General features: G+C 44.4%; 1 protein-coding gene across 1 annotated transcript in view; it reads right to left on the minus strand.

Annotated features, from left to right (window-relative positions):
* LOC148010974 (uncharacterized) overlaps window positions 1–22,558 on the minus strand; it is a 57,470-nt gene extending 34,912 nt beyond the window's left edge. Inside the window, exons 1-2 of the mRNA XM_087671519.1 lie at window positions 22,239–22,558; window positions 20,116–21,855 (exon numbers count right to left, since the gene is read on the minus strand). Coding sequence (XP_087527645.1) covers window positions 20,116–21,783 — 1,668 coding nt within the window. The 5' untranslated portion in view covers window positions 21,784–21,855; window positions 22,239–22,558. The remainder of the gene's footprint in view (window positions 1–20,115; window positions 21,856–22,238) is intronic.
* Between the last annotated feature and the right edge of the window lie 3,771 nt (window positions 22,559–26,329).

Consider the following 26,329-nt stretch of genomic DNA (forward strand, 5'->3'; position numbering starts at 1 on the left):
TACATTTAAAGCCTTTGAGGATTTTTGTGTGAGAAGCGTATTAAGTGTGAGTAGATTGCCCCGTACATCCTATCTCAAAATTGTATGGTTGAGCACATGAATAGGATGATTCAAGAGAGATTCCATTGTATGCTTAGCCAAACAAGCTTACCATAACATTTTTAGGCTCAAGCAGTTACTAGTGTGTACATTTGACTAATGGATTCCTATACACTACTATTAGCTATTAGGTTATAGAGAAGGTAAGGACTAGAAAAGCTCCATCATATGCTCATTTGCGTGTCTTTCGTTGTGAGGCTTTTTATCATGTTTCCAAATGATGCCAGATGATGGAGGATGAGCCGAGCTACAAAAACACACATCCCAGCAACCTTTGTGACACATGAGTGACGCCAAGCGATAAAGGAGGAGCCAGGCTGCAAAAACGCAGATCTCAGCAGCCCCTGTGATAGACGAATGATGCCAGGAGATGGAGGAGCCAAAATGCAAAAACACAGGTGAAGGTGGAGCTTGATGAAAAAGGGTATTGACACCAAGCAGATAATGGTGATGCCAGGTGGAAGATGCTCCAAATGCAAGGCTTGATGCTAGAATAGGGCACCTAAAGCAGAAGAGGAAAGGTGAAGGCAGCCATGAGCCATGAACTGCAATGTCCTCCTGAAGGGGTATGAGGGTAGTGTAAGGGACTGGTGAGAGAAGGGAACCGGTGGTGGTGACCGAAGAAGGTGGTGAGTGGTAGGAGTGTAAAGAATAAATGAAGTGACTGTCTATTTATAAGCATAAGCTATCTAGGGTGGTGCGCCACAATGTGGGCACCCATTGAAAAAGTGACCAAAATGTGGACACCAACCCTTTTTGGGGTTATCAATGCAAAACCCTAACAAAGTGTGTGAACTGAAGAAGTGGTTTCTCAACAACCCCCTCTCAAGCCCAAAAAGGAATGAAGAAAGAGGAGCAAAGAGAGAGACGAAGAAAATGTAGAGAATCCTGAAGATCCAAGATTTGCCACCTAAAAGGTAACCTATAGTAAGGAACAGCAAATGGAATGAACTGTAGAACCTTACTCTCCCTCGAGAGAGAAGCCAATAGCTCCATAACTCCATGTTGGAAGGAATTCGAAGGTCTCGTCACTAAGTCGCAACTGAACCTCCAAGGCCCAAATCTAGGCGAGCTTTAAAGTTCATGGATATCAGGAGTAGAAATGACTGCTCGAAGACAACCATCCCAAAAGAGTAAATGGTAGATGACAAACTTCACAATGAGTACATATTCCCCCTAAGGGTGGAGATACAAGGGCCCCCTTGTCAAAAGATGACGTACCAACGAGACAGTAGGGTTTGTAGGGAGGAACACGGAGTGAACTCGACAAACATGGAGAAGAGAAGAGAAGAGAGAAGAAACTCTGATGAATGGAATGATGAAATTCTGAATCATGGAGTGAATGTGATACAAGGGAACGAGGGTGTCATAGCACAAGAAGATGATGAAGACAACCACGAACCGCAATGTCCTCTTGAAGGGGTGTGAGGATAGTGGAGAGGCTGGAGAGAAGAAATGACGGACTGAATGAATCAGCCGTAAGGAATGAATGAGAGAGTGGACTATAAATAGGCACAGTCAGTCTAAGATGGCGCCCCTTTTTAGGGCTGCAAACCCTAAACGCAAAATGCAAAAACGCAAACTACGGGTGAAGAGTGAAGGGTTTCTCAACACCCTCTCTCAAGCCCAAAAAAGAAAACAAGAGAAGAGTGAGGTGGAGATGCAATGCTACATGCTGAAGAATGCTCATGCAACAGGTGCCACTTAGATAGTGTCCCTTGTGGGAAAATTGTTCACTTACCCAAGCACCCTAGTACAAAGATGATGAAAACATGCAATGCATAGAAGGAATGTCGAACTTTGTGTGGTGCCGAGAACCATAAGCATATGCCCATACTCGATCTCGGGAGGTGGCTTCATGCTGCCAAGTGACAAAGAAGATCCACCCTGTAATTTGAGAATACCACCTGAAAAGAGACCTTTGAAGATAGTCAGGAGACTGGATGAGCTGTAGAACCTAAAACTCAACCCCGAGAGAGAAGCCACTAGCTCCGTGACTCCATGCTGGAAGAAATACGAAGGCCTAGCCACCAAGTCGTTGTTGAAGACCCAAGGGTCCCGATCTACGTAAACCCTCTAGATCCTCGGTATCAGTAGAAGATATGACTAGTCGAAGACAACCACCCCAAGAAAGTAGAGGATGGGTGAAGAACTTCATGTGGAGTAGGTTCCCCCTCTGAGGTGGGAGGTGGAGGGGCCCCCACTGAAGTCAAAGAAGTAGATGACCCATCTGAAAAGAATAACATCTCCCTCTGAATCCCCCTCTCAAGTAGATAGGGAATCCAAAAACTCATGGATCACGAACTCTGAAATGTCTGATGACAAAGGAACTGCCGCCGGTCGTGCTGAAGAAGGTATTTGGGGTGCCGAAGGGCTCCCAGAGGTAGCCTCTCGAACCTGAGTAGTCAAGGGTGGGGAAGGGTGGGACCCAGAATGAGTAAGAGGTGGGCAACAGTCGTTGTCTCTCAGTGGAGCAGACTGGGGAGCCGAAGAAGAGAAAGGAGTCGAGTAGACATTGTCTCTCGAAGGAGCTGACTAACGAGAAGACGGTATCAAACAATCACTGTCTCTCGATGGAGCGGACTGCAAATCCTGAAAATAAGCGGGAGAAGACTGCCCCTGGCATTGCGATGATCTCCAAAAGGTCATAGCGCTGATCTATCCTCCATGTGCTCGAAAGGACTTAGTGCGTCTTATTGCCTTGAGCATAGTACTCTGATAGCCGATGTAGAACGAACTCTATGGCCCAGAAAGGAGAGGTGGCACAAGGAGTGCCTGATGGAAGATGCATATACTCCGGGGAGGTGGGGAGCAAAGGTCGAAGTCGGCAAGCATCAATGGTGTATCCGGTGATGCCACAGTAGGAGTATCCAGTAGTCCGATCATCTATTGGTAAAGAAGCCATGGATATCAGTGTGCCTTCTTTAGGTAAAGAAGGAAGAGGTCAACCACCATGAACCACGAACCACAATGTCCGCCTCAAGGGGTGTGAGAGCAATGTGAAGCACGAACCGCAATGTCCGCCTCAAGGAGTGGGAAGGCAATGGAAGGGCTGGAAGTGAGCTGCCAATGGGAGGAAGATGCGACCAGCAATAAGAAGTTGCAACCAGTAGAAAAACGCAGGTGAGGAGAGAAAAAGGCTAAAAACACAGGCAAGACAGCCTGCAAGAGAGAGAAAGACTAAAAACGCAAGCAACAGGACTATGATGACATGGCAAGCTGTACGGCAACAGGTCTGCACAGGAACAGCAGTCGCCCGGCTGGAATTAGCTCCAAACTGCGTGAAGAGAGTTGGAAATCAGGTGCCAACTAATGGAGACAGCAATGGACAGCTTCGGCTGAGATATCCTCCGCGAACGGGGTGTGGGCAGCAAGCTGAAACACCTCAAATCCGCAAAAACGAGATTGTTTTCTGAATGGAGAGTGATCACCAACAGTCGCTTTGCTATAAACAGCTGCAAACTGCGGGTGGAAGGCTGGAAACAGGCGCCAGATTGTAGATGACAACAAGGGACAGCTGAGACTGCGATGTCCTCCGCGAAAGGGGTGTGGGCAGCAAGCTGAAAACACCTGAAACTTGCAAAAACGAGATTTTGATGCAGCAGAAGAAGAAGAGAAGTGGATACCGAGCCCGCCACCGGTCTTTACCTTCACTGGAGTGGAGGATCTTTGCCGTTGTTTGAGCAGATCCAACTCTGATATCATGTCAAAAGATGACGTACCAGCAAGACAGTAGGGTTTGCGGGGAGGAGCACGGAGTGAACTCGGCAAACATGGAGAAGAGAAGAGAAGAGAGAAGAAACTCTGATGAATGGAATGATGAAGTTCTAAATCATGGAGAGAATGTGATACAAGGAAACAAGGCTGTCATAGCACAAGGAAGATGATGAAGACAGCCACGAACCACAAACCACAATGTCCTCCTGAAGGGGTGTGAGTGTAGTGGAGAGGCAGAAGAGAAGAGGTGACTGACTGAATGAATCAGCCATAAGAAATGAATGAGAGAGTGGCCTATAAATAGGCACAATCAGTCTAGGATAGTGCCCCTTTTTGGGGCTGCAAACCCTAAACGCAAAATGCAGAAACGCAAAAAACGCAAACTGCGAGTAAAGGGTGAAGGGTGAAGGGTTTCTCAACACCTCTCTAAAGCCACAAAAGAAATAGGAGCCTTCTCGAAGGGCAAAAAGAGTACATTCCCCTCTACGAGAGATAAGAAACCTAAAAACTCATGGATCACGGACTCTGAATCATCTGATGACGAAGTAGTGCCACCAATCATGTCGAAGAAGGTATCTAGGGTGTCGAACTCCCAGAGGTAGCCTCTCAAAACTAAGTAGTCGAGGGTGAGGAGAGGTGAGGAGCAAGCTAAGCCAAGGGTGGGCAATAATCATTGTCTCTCAGTGGAGCGGATTGAGAAGCCAAAGAAGAAGAAGGGGTCGAACAATCACTCTCTTGAAGGGGCGGACTACCGAGGGGATAGTATCCAACAATCACTGTCTCTCCGAGGAGCGGCCTGCAAAACCACGAGTTGTCAAGGTGGCATTCCTGAAACCCTAGAAGAAGTGGAAGCAACCTCCCTAGTACATTGCAGCAGTCACAAGGAGGTTGTGTTACCAATTGATCCTCTTGTGACTCGAAAGGGCTTAGTGCGTATTGTTGAGAAACCCTTCACCCGTCATTTTGTGTTCTGCGTTTTGCGTTTAGGGTTGTGTTTTGCATTTAGGGTTTCACAGTGGACAGCCCCAAAAAGGGGTTGGACGCCCATAGTGGGACACCACCCTAGACAGCTGACACCCTCCCTCTCGGTGCCACCCTAGACAGTCTCTTGCCTATTTATAGGCTGCCTCTGTCACTCATTCAATACGGCTGATCCATTCAGTCTGCCACCTCCTCTCTCCAACCTCTCCACTGCCCTCACACCCCTTCAGGAGGACATTGCAGTTTGTGGTTCGTGGCTTTATCTTCCTTGTGCTACGGCACCCTTGTTCCCTTGTATCACATTCACTCCATGATTCACATCTTCGTCATTCCATTCATCAGAGTTTCTTCTCTCTTCTCTTCTCTTCTCAATGTTTATCGAGTTCACTTCATGTTCCTCCCCGCAAAACCTACTCTCTCGCTGGTACGTCGTCTTTTGACATGGTATCAGAGCTGGATCTGCTCAAACAGTGGCAAACATCCTCCACTCTAGTGAAGGCAAAGACCGGTAGCGGGTTCAGCATCCGCTTCTCTTCTTCTTCCACTGCATCAACACCCTAACTAGTGGCTGCTCCCTCATGCGTTTGTTGTTTTCCAACTTGCGTTCAAGGCTGCTGATGCCGCTTCCACCTCCCCTTTGCTCCATTTACTGACTGTTGACAGCTCTTTTGCTGCACCTGGCACACCCTGCTGCGTTTCAGCCAAGCAACCACTGACAGCACCTCCCCTTGCCTTTTCAGCCTGCTTTTCAGCCAGGCAATATTTGGCAGCAACCTTCTCCCTCTCTGACCATCAATCTACCCTGTGTTTGACAGCCAGCAGCTCCTCTCGTTTGCACCTGGCAGCTCACTTCCAACCCTTCCATTGCCCTCCCACCCCTTGCGGCGGACATTGCGGTTCGTGCTTCACACTGCCCTCACACCCCTTGAGGTGGACATTGCAGTTCGTGGTTCGTGGCTTACCTCTTTCACCTCTTCCTTCTTCAACAATGCACACTGGTACCCGTGGCTTCTTCCCCAACAGATGACAATCTACTTAGTGTTCCTATTGCGGCAAGAACGGTCATTCCACCAATGACTATCGACATCGACCTTTGCTCCTCCACCCCTCCGGAGTATATGTGTCATCCACCAGGCACTCCTTGTGCCACCTCTTCTTTCTGGGCCACACAGATCATTCTGCATCCGCTATCAGAGTATTGTGCTCAAGGCAATAAGCTGCAACCAACGCGCACTAAGTCCTTTCGAGCACACAGAGGCTCTAAGACCTTACGAGGCAATAAGCCCTCCTAGAGACCACCCCACTGCGCAGAGGTTTCCCCCATCCACTTCCGAGTACAGTGGCTTCCATGGCCCACATCTCCTCCACAGTCCACTCTCCTGAGAGACCGTGACTATTTCCCACCCTTGGCTCATTCTGAGCCTCCTTTCCCACCCTCTTCCACTCAAGTTCGAGAGGTCACTTTTGGGTGCTTTTCGGCTTTTTCTTCCGAGCCCCAAATACCTTCTTCGGCATGACCGGTGGCACTTCCTTCATCATCAAATGCTTTACAATCCGCGAGCCATGAGTGGTTAGATTCCCTTTCTTTCTCAAACTGGGATTCAGGGGGATTTTCTTACTTCGCCCTCAAAGGGGGCTTCCAGTTCTTCTTCGGCTTCAGAGAGGGCTCCTACTCCTACTCCTTCCGATTCAAAGAGGGACACTATGTGCCATGAAGTTCTTCACACACCACCACCTTTCACTTTCGAGGAGTGGCTCTCCTTTGAGCAATCGTTTCCTCTACTCATACCCAAGATCTAGAGGATCTACCTAGATCGGGCCCCTTGGGTCCTTAGCAGCAACTTGGTGGCTAGGCCTTAGTATTCCTTCCAGCATGGAGTCACGGAGCTAGTGGCTTCTCTCCCGAGATTGAGTTTCGGGTTCTACAGCTTATCCAGTCTCCTAACTATCTTCAAAGGTCTCCTTTCAAGTAGTATTCTCAGATTACAAGGTGGATCTTCTTCGTCCCTTGGTCAATATGGAGCCAACTCCCAAGATCGAGTACGGGCATATTCTTATGGTTCTTAGCACCACACAAAGTCTGACATTCCTCCTATGCATTGCATGTTTTCATCATCTTTGTACTAATGCACTTAGGGGGGAACTATTTTCCCACGAGGGACACTATCCAAGTGGCACCTGCTACATGAGCATTCTTCAGCATGTAGCATTGCATCTCCACCTCTCTCTTCTCTTGTTCCCCTTTTTTGGGCCTGAGAGGGGGTATTAAGAAACCCTTCACCCGTAGTTTTGCATTTTGCGTTTAGGGTTGTGTTTTGCATTTAGGGTTTCATAGCGGACAGCCCCAATAAGGGGTTGGGCGCCCACAGTGGGGCACCACCCTAGACAACCGGCACCCTCCCTTCAAGCGCCACCCTTGATAGTCTCTTGCCTATTTATAGGCTGCCTCTATCACTCATTCAATACGGCTAATTCATTCAATCCGTCACCTCCTCTCTCCAACCTCTCCATTGCCCTCACACCCCTTCCAGAGGACATTGCAATTCGTGGTTTGTGGCTTCATCTTCCTTGTGCTACGGCACACTTGTTCCCTTGTATCACATTCACTCCATGATTCAAATCTTCACCATTCCATTCATCAAAGTTTATTCTCTCTTCTCTTCTCTTCTCAATGTTTACCGAGTTCACTCTGTGTTCCTCCCCGCAAACCCTATTGTCTCGCTGGTACGTCATCTTTTGACACGCATTGGATGCATCTTATTTCCTTGAGCATAAAAATCTAAAAGCCAGTGCAAAATAAACTCTGAGGTCTAGAAGGGACAGGTGGCACAAGTGCCAAGGGCTAGATACATATACTCCAACGGGAGCAAAGGTCCATGTCGACAAGCATCGGTGGGGATTCCGGTGATGTCGAAAGAGAAGCAGGCAATGATCTATCCATCTGTCTGTGAAGAAGTCATAGCACTAAAGTGTCAACCCGTAAGGGAGGAAGGGTATCTCTATCTCCTTGTGATGCAGTGGAAATGAAGGGAAAAATCGATAGATGATGCTGAACCCGCAACATGTCTTTGCCTTCTCTGATGAACAAGGTCTTTAGCTCTCTAAGCTCCTACACTCTAATACCATGTCAAAAATAACAGGTGTGCTTGGATACCATGTCAAAATAAGCAACAATGCAAAGAGACAATAGAGTTTATAGGGAGTAACACAAAGTGTGTACGACAAACACTGAGAGAGAAGAGAAACTCAGAAACACAAGAACACGGTGATGATACACTAAATAATGCTATGAGAAGTAAAGCTGATACAGCGGAGCCCAAGTTCAAAAAATAATTGCACTATCCTGTCTAAATCAAGCGACGGGACCTTTGGGAATTCTGCACAATGAAGGGAGCGAAACGCAGTCCTCTGGGCAATGGGCCATCTTCTCTGATAAACAAGGTCTTTAGCTCTCTAAGCTCCTGCGCTCTGACCCCATGTCAAAAATAACAAGTGTGCTTTGATATCATGTCAAAATAAGCAACCACGCAGAGAGACAATAGGGTTTGCAAGGAGTAACACAAAGTGTGTACAACAAACACTGAGAGAGAAGAGAAACTCAAAAACACAAGAACGCGGTGATGATACTGTTGTGCTAAGAAATACACTTAGTCACTTAAACAGCCCCAAAACATACTTATTTTAGGCTCATTTTAGCCAAAATCCTAAAATGGGAAACGGATCGAGAGAATTAAGTGGGAGAGGATCTAGAACCTAAGTTTCTATAAATTGGCAACCAGCCCTCCACTCTTCCTTCAATCTTGTTTTTGCATATTTCAAGTGTTTCAGCTTGCTGCCCACACCCCGTTCGCGGAGGACATCTCAACCGAAGTTGTCCATTGCTGTCTCCATCAGTTGGCACCTGATTTCCAGCCCTCTTCACGCAGTTTGGAGCTAATTTCAGTCGCGCAACTGTTGTTCCTATGCAGACTTACTATCAAACAACCTGCCACATCATCACAGTCCTACCTGTGTTTTTAGCCTTTCTCTCACCTATTGCCTACGTTTTTAGTATTTCTCTCTCCTGCAGGTTGTCCTGCCTGCATTTTTAGTCTTTCTCTCACCTGTTGCCTACGTTTTTTATCTTTGTCTCTCCTGCAAGCTGTCTTGCCTGCGTTTTTAGTCTTTCCCTCACCTGATGCCTGCGTTTTTAGTATTTCTCTCTCCTCACTGTTGTCTACATCAAATTCAGCTTCTCACTGCTACGTTTGCTGGTGTTCAACATCCGGAGACTACCTTGCTGCAATTCAGGATCCATTCGGAGTATGACACACTCTTCAGCTCATTGCCCCTGCCTTGATCCTTGAGATACAGGAGTTCGAGGTTCAATATTCATTCATTGCATACTGTGTTTGCTGCATGAGCATCGTATTATCCAGTAGTTATATCACTTTATTTATTCACTGTGTTCATTGTCGCTGAGTTACCCTAACCCTAATTGTGTTCTTTTATCAGTCTGTGCTTTGTCGTACGGTTTCTGTTTATGTTTCTGTGTTAGGGTATTTCTTAACATAGTATCAGAGCCTAGTATTCTCCGACAAACCTAGGCCTTTGATCTAAAAGCTCTACATAAGAAGCAAGAACAACAATAGGTTCAAATGACTTCGAACACAACAACATCGATTCAGTCTCCAAGACCAACTATGCTGAGAACCGAGCAAGAGTGGGCTAATCAACTTGCTCCACAAAGTTTCGACATGGTGGATGACACTTCTAATTACGTGGAAGAACAGCTAGGCAAGCTGACCTCTGAAGAATATAAATTGATCATAGCTTATAGACGAAAGAAGATTGAGGATCTCGATCGAAGGATTGCCCTTCAAGAAAATCTCCTAAATGAAGGTATGCATGAATCTCTCTTCAGATTTCGCGCACAAGTCTGATTATGTTGTAGGGCCGTCGAGACCTCCATCAAGGATGGGCCTCCCCGTTGGAAAACAAGACCAAGAGTATGTTCCTTTATTTCATCGACTTCCATCCACTCCGGTGCAAGGTACGTTAGATTCATCTTTTGTGCCTTCTTCTTTTACTTCTTCTGTTTTGCATTATTCTGGTAGAGATCATGTGGAAGAAAGTGTACAGTCTGTTGACTACGGAAAAGATCCTCTTGAGGACCAATTCTTGTATGTTAACACACATCATGGGGATTATAAGAAAAATCCAGGTACCTTTTCTTCTTCCCTTCTTTCTTTTACGTCTACTTCACAAAATCAGAATGAATTTGGTGTTTCTTTTTCTTCATTGCATGGTGCATCATCATCTTCACATTTTCATTTCCAATCATTAAATGATAAATATGAATAAAATGCATCTGCACCTCATACACCTCATTTTCAAAACCCACCCATCCCACCACATTCATATGTTGCTTCTCCACTTCCATTCACACCGTTCACTTTTCCATTTTAGACACCTTATGTCGCATCGCATATCACAACGGGGGTTTATGGAAACATAGGCACATCCTTTAGAACCTCATCCTTACCTCTGCCGGGTGGTGTTCCACCTATTTCACACACACTTTCGGAATCATTACAACCTGGGTATCTCCCCCAATCTCTCTCGAGTGTGGATCAGTTGACTCCACAGTTTGCCTCCATGGCTTTCCCTAGAGGACCTTCTGGTCATACTGTTGTGCCCTAGCCTCACTTTGGACAGGGCTTCCGTGTCCCAATGCCTTCATATACACTGGCATTTATGGAAACATTCATATTCCAGTGCCTCCGCCTCAATCAGCACTCATTGGACACTCCACAATCTACTTCTGCCTACCCATCTTTTCCCCCTTCTCCTTCTTATCAGACACATCCACCTCCACCATCTTACCCTTCACAATCTTATCCCCCACATCCATCTTACCCTACCTACTCGACACCTCATGGTTCTAGCTCGTCTTCTGCCAAGAATGCATTTAATGACAGACTCATTTTAACGAGACAAACTTTACTACTTGGTCGAGCTTGATGAGACATGTCCTTGACTCCTAGAACCTATGGGATTTTGTGCAGGGGTTGGAACCCCAACCCGATCCCGCACTTGTTCCATACGAGGTTGTCCGCTCATGGAAGGCTAGGAATGCCTCCACTATTGTCGAGTTTATGCAAGGCTTACTGCTTGAGTTTCATTCTCAGCTTAAGCATTTTGACTTAGCGTCAAAGAGATGGGCACACTTGACTGACTGCTATGCGGCTCGGAATAGAACCTATCGTATTAATCTTGACCATGAGCTTCAGCTTTTCAAAATCACTGACAAGGATGACTGAAAGTCAAATTGGTTGAGTTTCGGCGTCTCCTCGCTAAATTCTCCACTACGGGGACTCCTAAGTCCTCTGGCGATCAGGTCACATTGTTCCTAAACAAACTCCCTAGGAAATACTCCAATTTTGTGAAAGGCATAATTTCAAAACCTACCATGCCTACATTCTATGAATTTGAGTGCCAACTATTGCGTTACACACGGGTGTTCAATCAATTTCATTTGAATTCCTCTTCAGAGAGGACTCTTGTTGCTCATTCTCAGAAAGGGGCAACAAGGGAAGGGAAAACAAAACCAAACCTCCACTCAAACTAAAAATCAAAATCAAAACCAAAATTAAAAGCAAAAGCAATCCCAAGAATCACAAGGAACATCCCAATCTCTCAAACCTAGGTGGCAGAATGTACCTAAATAGAATAGGTATTGTCAACATTGTCAAAAGGCTGGCCATTTTAATGATGAGTGTCGATCAAAGGCAAGATGCACAGCACCAAAACCTAAGTCGCAGCCCCCCTCCCCTCAATCGGGCAACCCCCTGCAGGGGAGGTAGGGTGATGGCAAGGGGTAGTTTATGTCAGAAGTGGAGCAGCGGTGGAAGCATAAACATGTGCTGAAATAAACTGCTGAAACACAAGACAAAAAGAGAAAAGAAAAGAAAAGAACACGATACACATGAGAACTCAGATGTATGCACGGGAAATGGAATCCATATATCTGAACACGAGACAGTCGCATACAACGGTGAGTCACTGGCTGCGTGGGCACTGGCACTGGCACTGGCTCCTCTCTCCACAGAGTCTGCAGATGGTGAAGATGATGAAGATTGAGGAGGAGCCACTGAGTATAAATAGGCTGAAAAAGTGGGAAGCAATAATGCTGGTCGAACAGCATTAATGCTGGCCGACTGGCGCATAAAAATGCTCCACTGGCATAAAATGCCACACCAGAAAAAAACCTAAAATACCTAATAAAAATGCCCAGCCCAGATCAAGCTCAGACTCACACATGAGCTGACAAATACTCTGCTAACACCCTCTCTCAGATCATGGGTGATCTGATACCATACAATAGGATAATGAAAAGAGATCAGAAACTATACAACATAGAACCACCAAGTAGAACCATGGATACCCAAGCAGTGGGTGATCAAGCCACCACCAAGGGGCCTCGGAGAGAACCTAATGTCGATGTCGATCGTACCAAACACCTGAAAATAGAGAAGATCATAGCATGTCTCTGTGTCCATCATCAATGTCTCGCAGTAGCATACGAGACCATCCTGTCAAAAATGCCGCTGAACATATGTGACCATGGATTCCCCGCCTTTGGCCAGATCGCCAAAGTGTCCCCTCATGTGAGCTCTAGACGAAAGCCTCCCACTCTAGGTTAGATAACCAGCTCATCATGAACCTAGATGTCAATCCCAGCTCCAGGATTTGATTCCGCCAGACTGAAGTCGATGCGTCAGGGACGTCCCTCTTTGGAACCTGTGCACCTGTATAAAAGTATAGATGAGGCACGGCTGCCCCATCTGAACACCCGCTCACACTCCCTCTCTGGCTCAAGAGAGTCGTGAGGGATGACCTCATCACCACCACTAGAAAGCAGCCGAGGAAGGGGCCACCAAGCCCTTCCCGCGATCCGAAGAAGAGGATCCCTTCCGCACCTTGGACTTCACCTTGGTCGAAGGATCTGAGTCGGAATCGGATGAAGGAGAGAACTCATCGGTAGAGTCGACATCCCGCTTCGTCTTCTGCTCCTTCTTCCTAGAAGCGCTAACGTCTTGCAGTCCTTCCGCAAATGTCCCTTCTTGCCACAGTGGTAACACTGAGCCTTCGACTTCTTCTTCCCGTTACCCCTCTCTGAAGCTACATAAGCCTCGCCTTCATAATGTGCCGAAAGCTGCCCCTGTAATCTCAAGGATGTCTCATGCTCAAGAAGCATCGAGGTCATATGTGTAAAACTGACAGGAGTCGATGATGTCTGCGCCAGCAAAGCATTGGCCACTCCATCAAACTCCGAGGGGAGCTTGTAGAGGACCGTCCCGACGAGATGCGCCTCAGGAAGAGCAGATTGCACGTGCCGAAGCTGGTCCTGTACCTGCGTAACACGAAGAAGAAAAGACTGAATAGTATCTTTTGGCTCAAACTTCATCTGCTGGAGCTGGCCATAAAGTGTGACTGCCCGCATGGTGGAAGGTGCCTCATACATCTGCTGCAACTTCTGCCATACTTCAGGAGATATCCTACAAGAGGTAACCGCTGGTAAGACCGCTTTAAAAATACACCGAAGCAACGCCGAGTAAGCACGGGCATCGTCCAGGTCCCATGTGAGCACCGCTTCCTCATGGTTGTCCTCATCAAAGGCTTCAGGAAGAGGAAAAGGACGGAGAGGTCGAGCAATAGCTCCACAGACGATGTACCATAACCGCTTTTGCACAAACCAAGCTTTCATGACAGCACTCCATGTGAGATAATCACGTCCATGTAACTTATCATCAATGGAAGTGCACAGAGGAGCCATCTGGAGAGGATAAGAAGAGAAGTAGAGAAGAGATGGAATTTAGAGAGAAAACACAGCCAAAACACAAGCACAGACTGCAGAAAATGAGAGTTCACATGCAATATAACCCAAAATCTGATCAAGAGAAGACAAAATCTGCTGCAGAAAGTCAAAAAATTAGTCAAAAACTGCCAAAAACAGCAAAAACGGCCTGAATTAACAGTCACCGAGCCACGAGAGACGCTGAAGAAGCAAAACGCAGACTGTAAACTGGAGAAAAACAGGTAGAAAACTGTCGCCAGCAGCTGCTGATGGAAAACGCAGGCAGCAGAGGGTGCGTAGGCAACAGACGATGGCAAGACTGCAAGAAACGCAGGCTCAAAACAGCCCCAAAACAGGTCACCTGGCTGCTACAGCAGTCGCCTGATCAGCAGGGGTACAAAACAGTCCTGAAATCGGCAATAAAACACAGCAGAAACACACATCTTGAAAAACTGATACCATGTCAGAAGTGGGGCAGCGGTGGAAGCATAAACATGTGCTGAAATAAACTGCTGAAACACAAGACAAAAAGAGAAAAGAACACGATACAGATGAGAACTCAGATGTATGCACGGGAAATGGAATCCATATATCTGAACACGAGACAGTCGCATACAACAGTGAGTCACTAGCTGCGTGGGCACTGGCACTGGCACTGGCTCCTCTCTCCACAGAGTCTGCAAATGGTGAAGATGATGATTGAGGAGGAGCCACTGAGTATAAATAGGCTGAAAAAGTGGGGAGCAATAATGCTGGTCGGACAGCATTAATGCTGGCCGACTGGTGCATAAAAATACTCCACTGGCATAAAATGCCACACCAGAAAAAAACCTAAAATACCTAATAAAAATGCCCAGCCCAGATCAAGCTCAGACTCACACATGAGCTGACAAATACTCTGCTAACAGTTTAAAGGTCAGACTCACACTGCCACCGCACAGCCATCTCAGTTGACAACATTCTCAACTCCAGAGGGCTTGTCTGACTAGTGTGCAAAGACCCACATCATCTCCATAGAGACATCAGATGCGAGTCTCGTCCATATTTGTAAGCACTTCAGCTCCTGTTTGGATTTTGGACAATGGAGCTACACATCACATGACTCCTATAGAGGACATCTTCCGTACGCAAGCCTCTGCAAAACCGAGCACGTCCGCGTAGGAAACAACTCCTCAATCAAGATTCAGGCACAAGGTTGCATCAATTTTGCCACTGATAAGGGTCCGGATCTGGCTACGCTAGACAATGTATATCATGTCCCTCAGCTTGGGGTGAACTTGTTATCTGTTCAACAGCTTTGTTGATTGGGGCGAGCAGTTTTCTTTACAGCGACCACAGTCAAGATGCTTGACTCTCTGACTGGTTTAGTGATTGCTTGCGGTGAGACACAGCCTAATGGCCTATACCACATGACACTTTCTGACCGAGCCGACAACCGAGGGCTCTGTATTCCATAGCTTCCAAGCCTTAGCCATCTCTCTGAAGCCTCCGAACAATGAGCATCTTTGGCATTTTCGCTTAGGGCATCTTGGTTATGACTCACTTTATGAGTTGTCAAGCCGTAAGCTGGTTGAGGGCCTTCCACGCCTGAAGCTCGCTCGAGATGTCTGTAAAGCTTGTCAGGTCAAGAAGTAGCACCGTATCCCATTTCCTCAGCAGTCCTCTCATAGAGCTAAGGCACCTCTTAGATTGATTCATGTTGATCTTTGTGGGCCGACATCCACTGCTGCCTTGAATGGCGCACTATACTTCTTTTTTATAGCGGATGATCATTCTAGATACTTGTGGATATACTTCCTCAAGCATAAATCCGATGCTTTCACATACTTTCCTGCTTGGATACTACTGGTTCATAACCAGACTAGTCGTGGTGTCGATTGCATGAGTGATAGAGGTGGTGAGTTTATCTCCCACGAGTTCTCTGAGTTTCTATAGCAACATGGCATTTCTCACCAACTCACCTCTACCAACTCTCATTCTCATAAGGAAGTTGTAGGGCGTAGGAACCGGACAGTCATGGAAATGGCACGCTCTATGATGTTCTCAGCAGAGCTTCCTAAGCACCTTTGGATCGAGGCTGTTAACACTTCGGTATACATCCTTAACCGGTGCCTGACTACAGCTCTTCCTTAGAAGACCCCATATGAAGCATTCTTTGGCTCTTGGCCTATTATTTCCCACTTCAAAGTCTTCAAGTGTCGTGCTATACACACACGCTTGACGACAAGATAGAAAAGCTCACTCTCCAAGCTGATCTTATTTTTGTGGGATATTCCTCTAAGGTGAAAGCCTATCGTTTGTTTGATCCTCGAACAAACAAGGTGATTGTTAGGCGGGATGTCGTCTTTGACGAGAGGGATATTGTGCAATCTTCTGCACCGGATTCCGATCCAATTCCTTCTTTCACATCATCGAAGATCGTGCCTACTGAGCCTGGTCTACTTCTCACTCCTAACCTTCCCGCAAATTCTTTAGTTCCTAGGCTCCCTTCACGAGACCCATTACCTCGCTGGTACCAACAAACCTTGCGAGATTTGGAGATCCTACCACTAGATTCCACTACGGAGGGACCTAGAAGATCTGCCCGGCTTGCTCCTCAGACATCATTTGCGTCGTTGTTTAAAATTGATTACATAGCGCATTATGAGCCGTCGAATACATGGCAGGAGGCTCTTCAGCACCCTCAATGGCAAGCGGCCATGGAGAAGAAGCTCGAGAGTATCGACCCATATGCGACTTGGACATTGGAAGATCATCCAAGCCACAAGAAAGTCATCGGGACAAAGTGGATTTTCAGGACTAAGCTAAAAGCTGATGGGACTTTCAACAAGTACAAGGCTCGCATTGTAGTGCAAGGGTTTCGACAAAAGCATGGCATTGATTATGAAGAGACCTTTTGCCCCTACTGCACGGTTGACTTCCTTTCGGTTGCTACTCATGCTAGCCGCTCACCACGGTTAGCCGATACATCAGATGGATGTCAAGAATGCCTTCCTAAATGGTTTTCTCGAGGAGGAGGTCTATGTGGAGCAGTCACCAGGCTTTCCTTCTGGCAACCCGAGGAATAAGGTATTCCACTTGCATAAAGCTCTTTATGGGATTACGCAAGCACCACGGTCTTGGTTCCATAGGATGGATGAGTTCTTACAGACTCATGGATACCATTCTACCCCTTATGACCCAAACTTATATGTTTAATCTACTGCAGAGGGGGTTAGCTATATCCTGCTATACGTTGATGACTTACTCACCACAGGTTTAGATTCTGCTGCCATAGCAGAAATTAAGGCTAAGCTTCAAGCTACATTTGAAATGATAAACCTTGGTTTGTTGTCCTATTTTTTGGGGATGGAGGTAGTTTGTTTTGGGGGCTGTATTTTTGTGTCAGAGCAAAAGTACGCACTTCAACTCGTAGACCAGTACACTACGGATCAGACACGGCCAGTGGCCACGTTTCTTGATCCTATTGCCCACTTGTCAAAGGATACCCTAGGACAGCCCTTCAATGACCATACCTATCGCTCTGTTGTAGAAAAACTTCTTTGGTTAATTCACACTAGGCCATATTTAGCTTACTCGGTCAGTATTTCACAGCACCTAGGATGTCACATTGGATTGCATGTCTTCATGTGTTGCGTTATTTGTGGTGTACTTTTTCTTATGGCCTAACATATGATTCTAGTTTATGTTTGTAGGTGTACACTGATTCTGATTGGGTAGGAGATCCTAACACCCAACGTTCCCATGGCGACTACCTCTTTACCTTGGGCATGGCTCCCATTTCTTGGTCCAATCGTAAGCAGGAGACGGTGGCGGCTTCCACGGCCGAGGCTGAGTATCAGGCTCTCTTTGATGGCACCACCGAGGCCATCTATCTAAGAATCTGCTGTCGGCACTTCATTTACCATGTGACTCTCCCACAGTTGTCTACTGTGACAACCAGTGTGCCATTGCCCTTGCGGACAATCCGATCATCACACCATAGACACGGCATGTGGGAGTCACTTTCACTTTTCCAAAGAGCAGGTTGAGCTAGGCACTATTCGTCTAGAGTTTATGTCTTCATCAAATAATTTTGCAGACATTTTGACCAAAGCGGTCAACCGGCCGGTTCTTCAATACATGTTACCCAGGATCGGCTTGGGTATACCCTCCCCTACTTCTTCAACTTGACGGGGAGAGGGTGCTTCCCTCTTGCTTTCCCTTCCAATTTGAGAGGAGGCGGCTTCTACTCTTAATAGTGACAATGATAATGCTTACATTTTTTTAACATTATTCTATTGTATTATATTATGGACATTTGTAACTTTATCCGCACTGTCAAGATGACATGATTGTAAAAGGGCACTTGGACAAGTGAACAATTCCCCTGCGAGGACACTGTCCAAGTGGCATCCTTGCATAGCATATTGCATGAGCATGTCATCTTGCATCTCCCTTTGCATTACCCCATGCATTGGCATTCTATTCATGTAAACATGCATTGGTGCGCATTTATCCCTCTTCAATCTTTTGGAGTGGTCAACTCTAAGATCCACCATATTCATGGCATAACACATGGCAATTCTCCTAAAAGGCAATTTTCCTACCCTTGCTTGCTTTGCTTGTCTTGCTAAGCCCACCGTCATCTTTTTTGCCTCTACATATATTCACCACGTGATTGGCACACACGCACTTTTATCATCCCTAGGCATTTATCCTAGTCAATGTGAGGGATTGGCTTGCTAGTTTTGTGAATGACTTGGGTTTAAAACTCTCTTTATCCTTTCCTATCTGTCACTTAATCAGCCGCTTCCCCTATATTCCTTATGTATTTTCAAAACTCTTTTCCAACCAAAAAAAAAAAAAAACCAAAACACAACAAACACAATCCATTGTTGTATCCATCCGCCTTTGTAGGACTTGGTAGGCCCTTGGGCAGCCGACGTGCACCCTTGGTCCGATGCCCTAGCCTCTCTAGGGTGATCACTTGGGCTCCCTTGGTAAGATAACCATCACCTCTGTAGTCTTGGTAGGCCACTAGGCAGCCGATGCGCACCATTTGTCCGATGACCTAGCTACTTTGGAGTGGGACCCCTTGGGGTAAATCAAAATTTAGGCTGGCCTACTTTTCTGGCCCTATTTTGGGCTTGAGAGGAGATGTTGTGCTAAAAAATGCACTTAGTCACTTAAACAACCCCAAAACATGCTTATTTTAGGCTTATTTTAGCCAAAACTCTAAAATAGGGAGCGAATCGAGAGAGTTAAGTGGGAGAGAACCTAGAACCCTAATTTTCTATAAATTAGCAGCCAGCCCTCCACTCTTCCTTCAATCTCGTTTTTGCAGATTCCAAGTGTTTCAGCTTACTACCCACACCCCATTCGCAGAGGACATCTCAGCTGAAGCTGTCCATTGCTGTCTCCATTAGTTGGCGCCTGATTTCCAACCCTCTTCACGCAGTTTGGAGCTGATTTCAATCAAGTGACCGTTGTTCCTATGCAAACCTGCTGCCGTACAGCCTGCCACGTCATCATAGTCCTGCCTGCATTTTTAGTCTTTCTCTCACCTGATGCCTACGTTTTTAGTCTTTCTCTCTCCTACAAGCTGTCTTGCCTGCGTTTTAGTCTCTCACCTACTGCCTACGTTTTTAGTCTTTCTCTCTCCTCACTGATGTCTCCATCAAATCCAACTTCTCACTACTGCGTTTGCAGGTGTTCGACATCCGGAGGCTGCCTTGCTGCAATTCGGGATCCGTTCGAAGTACGACACACTCTCCAACTCATTACCCCTACCCTAATCCTTGAGATACAGGAGTTTGAGGTTCAGTATTCATTCACTGCATAGTGTGTTTGCTGCATGAGCATCTTATTATTCAGTAGTTATATCACTTTATTTATTCACTGTGTTCATTGTCTCTGAGTTACCCTAACCCTAACTGTGTTCTTTATCAGTCTGTGCTTTGTCATACGGTTTCTATTTATGTTTCTATGTTAGGGTATTTCTTAACAGATACACCGAACAATGTGTGAACTGAAGAAGTGGTTTCTCAACACTAAGTTCACAAAGCCCTTAACTTTGATTGAAAAACCAAAATCCAAATGTGTACTAAAATTACTAAAATTCCAGTTCAGTGTCCCACTATTGAAGGTCTCCATATCAATTAGATTCTCACTTTTAAAGGTCCCCATAAGGAAAACAATTTCCAACTGAATGAAAGGCCCTCTAATGTGCTAGAGAGAGAACCTCACATTGTGCACACAAAGTAGAAAGTTCAGTCAGGCCATCTGGCCAAATGCCAGACATTTATAGCACACACATTTTTTGACTAACTTTCTGACCTGAAACTTCAAGGGCCTAACTCAATTTATTTGGCCAAACTGCAGTCGAATCATCAAAACATGAGACATCTAGATATGAGTACTTCACTAGTACATAGAAATCTCATTAATCAACTTAAGACTGGCAGGCAGAAAATCCTAAGAAAAAAAAAAGCACTGACCTGTATAGTCTTCCCAAGGCCCATCTCATCTGCAAGAATGCAATTGACACCTTTTTGATAATTATGATCCATCCAAGCCACCCCTTTTTTCTGATAGTCACGTAGCACTCGCCCATCCTTGAAGGTATATGTGGTACTGGTGGGTGCACCAAATCGTTCTAATTGTGAGAATCGTTTGATTGCCTCTATCTCATCAGCAAGAGCATCTTCAAATTCCCATGTTGAGTCAGAGTAGGGCAGTCCACACCACTTCACAAGATAACAATTCTTCCGAACTCTCTGTTCTGCTGCAATAATCCTATCGATTTGGATATACAATGGATTAAAAGCAGGTCCATCCTCTTGCTCTCCTGGATTTCCATTGGCTCTGTGTAGATCATCCATGCGTTTCAAAAAATTTCTCGCGAGATGTGGATAATTTCTTGCAAGAAATTTATCATTTACATAAACACAGCTCCTGTAGCTCTTCCCACTTAGCTTAACGCAATAAATAGGTGAATCACTCTGCCTGTTTCTAACAGAAAGTACCTTTTCAACTTGCCCTGCTCTTTTAACAACTGGTCTAATCTCATTTTCATCCCAGTATGGTCCAAAGAGGTCTACCTTGAGTTGTTTGTTCCTGATAGGAAACATCAAAGCAGGTGCATTGACCCTGACAGGCCCTTCAATTACACCTGATTGTTGTACCTTTGGGCTCTTTGGCCTTCTTGCATATGTATAAGCAAGGAACTCAATGCCACTGTAGCTGTTCTTTGGAACAGTGGACTTTGAAACTGTTGTACTTTGACACCTGAGCTCATCTTCAATCTTCTCATGAGGCATTTCAGACGAATCCTGTAACAAATGCCATCCAGATTTATTGGTTCTTGTGACAGTATGCGCCTCAGCTGATTTTTCTGATGCAGATTTTTCCGCATTCTGCAGTCCGACTGATGAACAGGAAAGCTCAAAATGATCAAATTTTTTGTGTGGTTTTTGGATGCCCTCTGCATCCTTGAGCACTTCCTCAGGATTTGAACCATTGGGCATCTCACAGGGAGGGATCTCTGACAACCTGCGGCGGTCTGCAAGTTTCATCAACCTTCTGCAAGGTTTTGATCGTGCCTTCTCTTCGCTCGAGAGTTCATCTGAAGCTGGATCTTCATCAATAGGCAACTCAAAAGACACTTCATTGAAACCACTGTTAGCTCGTCCTTCCAGCTTTGATAATTCCTGTTCTGATGAGGATGTATCAGATGAATCATTGTCATTAGGCTTTTCAAGTTCTTTTGCAGTACTGCTTTCTGAGGAAGTGTCCTCATTGTAATTTACACGTACACCGCGTGTAGAACGTGGATACAGAGATGATGGCTGCAAGATAGAAGCTTGTTCAACAACCCGTGACTTCTTGCCTCTGTTCTCATGATTATAAATCTTTTGAGCCAAGTTCAGTCTTCCTCGTTTTCTATGGTGAAGATATCGTTCTTCAACCTTCTGCTCTTCATCAAGATCCAAATCATCTTCTACCTCATTCAATTCCCCTTCTACTTGGAGTTCAAAAGAACCCGAATGCACTGACTCATTATCCGATTCCTGTAAACTCCTTGTCAGAGGCATTGCACTCTCATTACCACTGTCATCAGTGCCACTGAGATTGTAAGTAATGTGCTTCCTTTCGCGGAGACGCATTGTTTCCTATGACCTGGTATAAGCTTTGCATAAAGGAGACAGCAAGTCACTCCTGGGATATGTGAGCATCGGCTGTATATTGAGCATCCAGATACAAAGGATCAGCAAAGTTCATACAACATCGCGCAATGCAGACAAACAAGATTAGGCTAACACAACTGCATCTGGAAACGCATGACGGACACGATGGCAATCTAATCAGTGTTTCGATACAAAATGGCCGTCCAAAAGAGACGCCTCGGAATACGATTCAGCTTCGATGTTCCGGCAGACGGGCAAAGTTAAAACAGGAAACCTCACAAATTTGGACATAAAGGGATGCGAAACCAACAGCATGACCCATTAAAGCAATCAATTAAGGGAGGGAACGCAAGACGATGAATTGCTACAGGGACAGGAATGAGAACGCAATGAAACACAAAAAACGGAATTTAGGGTTAGAGAGGGAAGCGAACCTGTGAAGAAAACTGCCGGGGGGGAAGGTATGAGGCGGCCCGCGGGATGTGAAGCAAGGGAGAGAGGATCGGAAGGACCTTTGATGGCGGCGGCACCTGCAGGGGGATGCAGGGTATGGCGACGGGAGCTTTTCGTATGATCTGGAGCACGTCGCGGACGCTGGCTTGTTAGTTTGCTGGCAAGGCTCTTCTTTCTTCTCCGCCTCTCTCTCTCTCCCCCTCCCGCTTCCACCTTCGTAGTTTTGTATATATGAATGGGGAACGAGGTGGCGCAATGCTCGGTCGCGCTCTCACACACACTCTCTCTCTCTTTCTTTCTTCTCCCCGCAATCTCTAGGCACCTTCACACAAGGGCCTCGCCTTGCCCTTTGTAGCTTTTGCCTAGACTCCACAACACTCCTCTCCATGAGTGGCTCTACACGTTTGGGGCGTCTAGTTGGTTTACTACACATTACATGAAGAGCCTCTCTTCCCACCGAGAGTGTATGGCTCCTAGACTAATATCAGATTGCCATGCCATGCAGCACTCCAATTGAACTTGTTACGTACTAGTACACGAAGAGCCTCTCTTCCCATTGAGAGTGTATGGCTCCTAGACTAATATCACATTGCCATGCCATGCAGCACTGCAATTGAACTTGTTACGTACTGGTAATATGGATTAGGTGTTACACATCTAAGCCACACTCTAGCATCGCAAGAGCATACAAGAACAAGCAAGAGCATTGTTTCCATATGCATTCCACTGACATATATACTTTGAAATTAACTCTAGATTAGATCCTACACTTTCCAAAGTAGACTCTAATTACAATGTGCAATTGGTCTAGATAAGAGCTTGAGTGCCACCTCAACTATAATGTGCAATGTGTATAGAGGGAGATTCAATTCCATATCTAACATGTAGGCTTCGTAGTATGCAATAGACTTTGGAATTAACTCTAGATTAGATCCTACACTCTAACTTCCCAAAGTAAACTCCAATTATAATGTGCATTCGATTCATATAAGAGCTTGAATGCCACCTCAATTGTGAATGTGCAATGTGTGGAGGGGGATTCAAATCCACATCTAAGTGGGGATAGCCACTGCAATTATATTGTGCAATGTGTGTAGAGGGAGATTCACTTCCATATATGGAGTGGGTTTAGGGTATTAACTACTCCTTATTATATACCCATATTATTAGTAGTAATACTAAAAGATGTTCAGAATAAGTTAAACTACCATAACACATTAGTAAATTTAATAATGTATTTATAACTTTATCAATAGCATTATTATTATTACTTTTGTATAATAACATATTGATGCCATTATATGATAATGTATTAACATATGATATGTGTTGTTATTAATATACATCATGTTGTCTTAATAATATAGTAATTAATATATTATATTGATCATAAAATTAATAATGTATTATTAACATACAATGTATAATATATTGTGAATGTAATAAATGTATATGTTCTTAGTATAGCTTATAATATAACATATCAATAACAATATGTTATTGATATGATGTATCGATGTAATAATAAAGAACATATATAGATTTTATATTATTTAGAGTACATATTAACAATCTAGTTATGACAGAGAGAGAAAATTAGACACAAGAGAAAGAAGAGAGAGAGAGAGAGAGAGAAGAGAAAAGATTAGAGAGAGAATTTTAGAGGAAAAAATATAAATATTATATTTGTGTGTGTGTGTGGAGAGAGAGAGAGAGAGAGAGGAGAAATAAGGGAGAGTATCTAGAGAGAAAGAGGGGAGGTGAGAGGAATGTGAGAAAGTGAGGGATTGAGATATATATATATCACATATTGATGTATGTAATATATATTAATGTATATATATGTATTAAATTTAATCTAATATGTATATAATATATTAATATATCATGTGTTAACACTAACATATATATAATATGTTGTGCATTAGTATATTATGTTATATTTTATACACACTCATGCACATGAAATATGATAATTCTATAATAACATAATTATATATTAATATTAATATTAACAAAAGCTTTTCAAGAAGCCATATGTCACAATTTTGGCACCCTTGAAAAGCTTCCATAGGAGGGCCATGTGGCGCACACACACACACACACACACACACTCTCTCTCTCTCTCTCTCTCTCTCTCTCTCTCTCTCTCTCTCTCTCTCTCTCTCTCTCTCTCTCTCTCTCTCTCTCTCTCTCTCTCTCTCTCTCTCTCTCTCTCTCTCTCTCTATGTGTGGAGATGATGGTGTATAAGTACATGAAATGTGCATTGGAACACAAACCATCCTAATAGTTTTATTGACATTGGCACTTTGAACTGTAGTGCAAAGCACTAAGACAACACCGATGCAAAGCGCCAGGAGAATCTAGGTGCGGAGTGCTAGGAGAATCTAGGTTATATGGAGTGCCTAGTATTCAATTAGAGAGAGAGAGAGAGAGAGAGAGAGAGAGAGAGAGAGAGAGAGAGAGAGGGGAGGGACGGACGGACGGAGGGAGAGAAAGTATGTGTACGTGTGCTCAATTGGGTGGGTGAGGTGATCAAAAATCAATATAACCCCCACTCACCCTTTAAGAAACAACCATCTTTACTTCTTGAATACCAAACTCCTCCTTGTTCCAAAAATGCTTGGGAGCCTTCTGGTTGGTTCAAGATTCCCAAGGCAAAGCTCTTGATACTATAGAATAGATAGATTATCCCATGAGGTGATTTTAATTTATGTGGCCTACAAATACATAGAATATGTATTTATAGAGTATCTCCTGTATGGGAAGTGATCAAAATCAAGAAGGTAAATATTTATATAAAGGGATCCCTCAAATAAAAGGGTAGTTTGTTAATTGGGGATAATAAAACAAACTCAAATATGCACTTCATATAGGAGCTTAAGCACACTAAATAGGGACTAATATCTTGTTATTGATTACACCTAACAATAGTTTTCTTCAATAAGCTATATCATTTATGTGAGTTTTGACTCAACAAAACACTTTATAATGTCAATTGTATCGTAAATAAAATATGAATATTGGTGCATTCAACACTTCTTTGAAAGGTGTTTAAATAACCTTCCTTTGTCTATGATTAAACAAATTCACTACACAACCATTGATTGTCCTTAAGGAAGTAAACAACCCTTATTTCACATTCAAGACATGCATCATGTACTAAATTTCACATTTGACTCCTATAACTAACAAGAGTCTAGTTCTAGCCAAATCAAACTTTTTAGGAAAGGATTATCATTTTCTAAGAATGAAAACCATTTTAATATAATGAACTAGGATTTTCAATATCTAACTAACACTTAGCACTCATGAATGTTGATCGATTGACCACTGCAACATGCGCATAATGGAAACTGATAATGCATTGATCAATGTTCTGATGTACATAAATGAATGAGTTATGACTTCCCAAGATACATGTCAACACATATATGTGGTTGACATGCTAAGTTTATAATGGGATATATTGCCTCAAAGCTTGAACTATAACTTTTGCATAAAGTTGTAGACTTGATTTTGAGAAGTCAAAATTGCCAGTGCCCTACTAAAGAAGAGTTAAATCTTAGACACATGGGGCCACATATGATTTGGTAATTCAAATAATCTATATATTTTTTGTATATTAACAAAATGTTAGGTTTGGTAACCCAAACCAAGTCCCTACGCAAGGATATTACTCCCAAGCCTATGTGGCACAATAGGAGGAAGGGAGACCAAAAAATATAAAAGAAAATGTCATCCAATAAAAATAAAAATAAATCAAATGAGTGGATGAAAAATCTATCAAGGAAATAACTGCTTCCTCTTTGTTTTGAGAGGCTGCACTTCAAGAAGGTAATCATTCACGCAATTCAAGAGTTGTAACATGAAAATATTGTGGGCCCATAGCTACCCGTCACATTCATCTTCCTTATTGTGTTCCTCGTTTCGATGACACCAGCTACTTTATGGAAATTATGGCTATCTCCTCTACAAGCTTAGGACTATAGCCCTTCAAGCACATGCAAAACTAGTATGATAGCTACCATGGCCAACTTCCTGTAGTATGATGTCTACAACCTTAAGGTT

Source organism: Lygodium microphyllum, chromosome 29 (assembly GCF_053477565.2).
Source record: "Lygodium microphyllum isolate KBCC chromosome 29, Lygodium_microphyllum_v1.1.10, whole genome shotgun sequence".
NCBI classification, from domain to species: domain Eukaryota; kingdom Viridiplantae; phylum Streptophyta; class Polypodiopsida; order Schizaeales; family Lygodiaceae; genus Lygodium; species Lygodium microphyllum.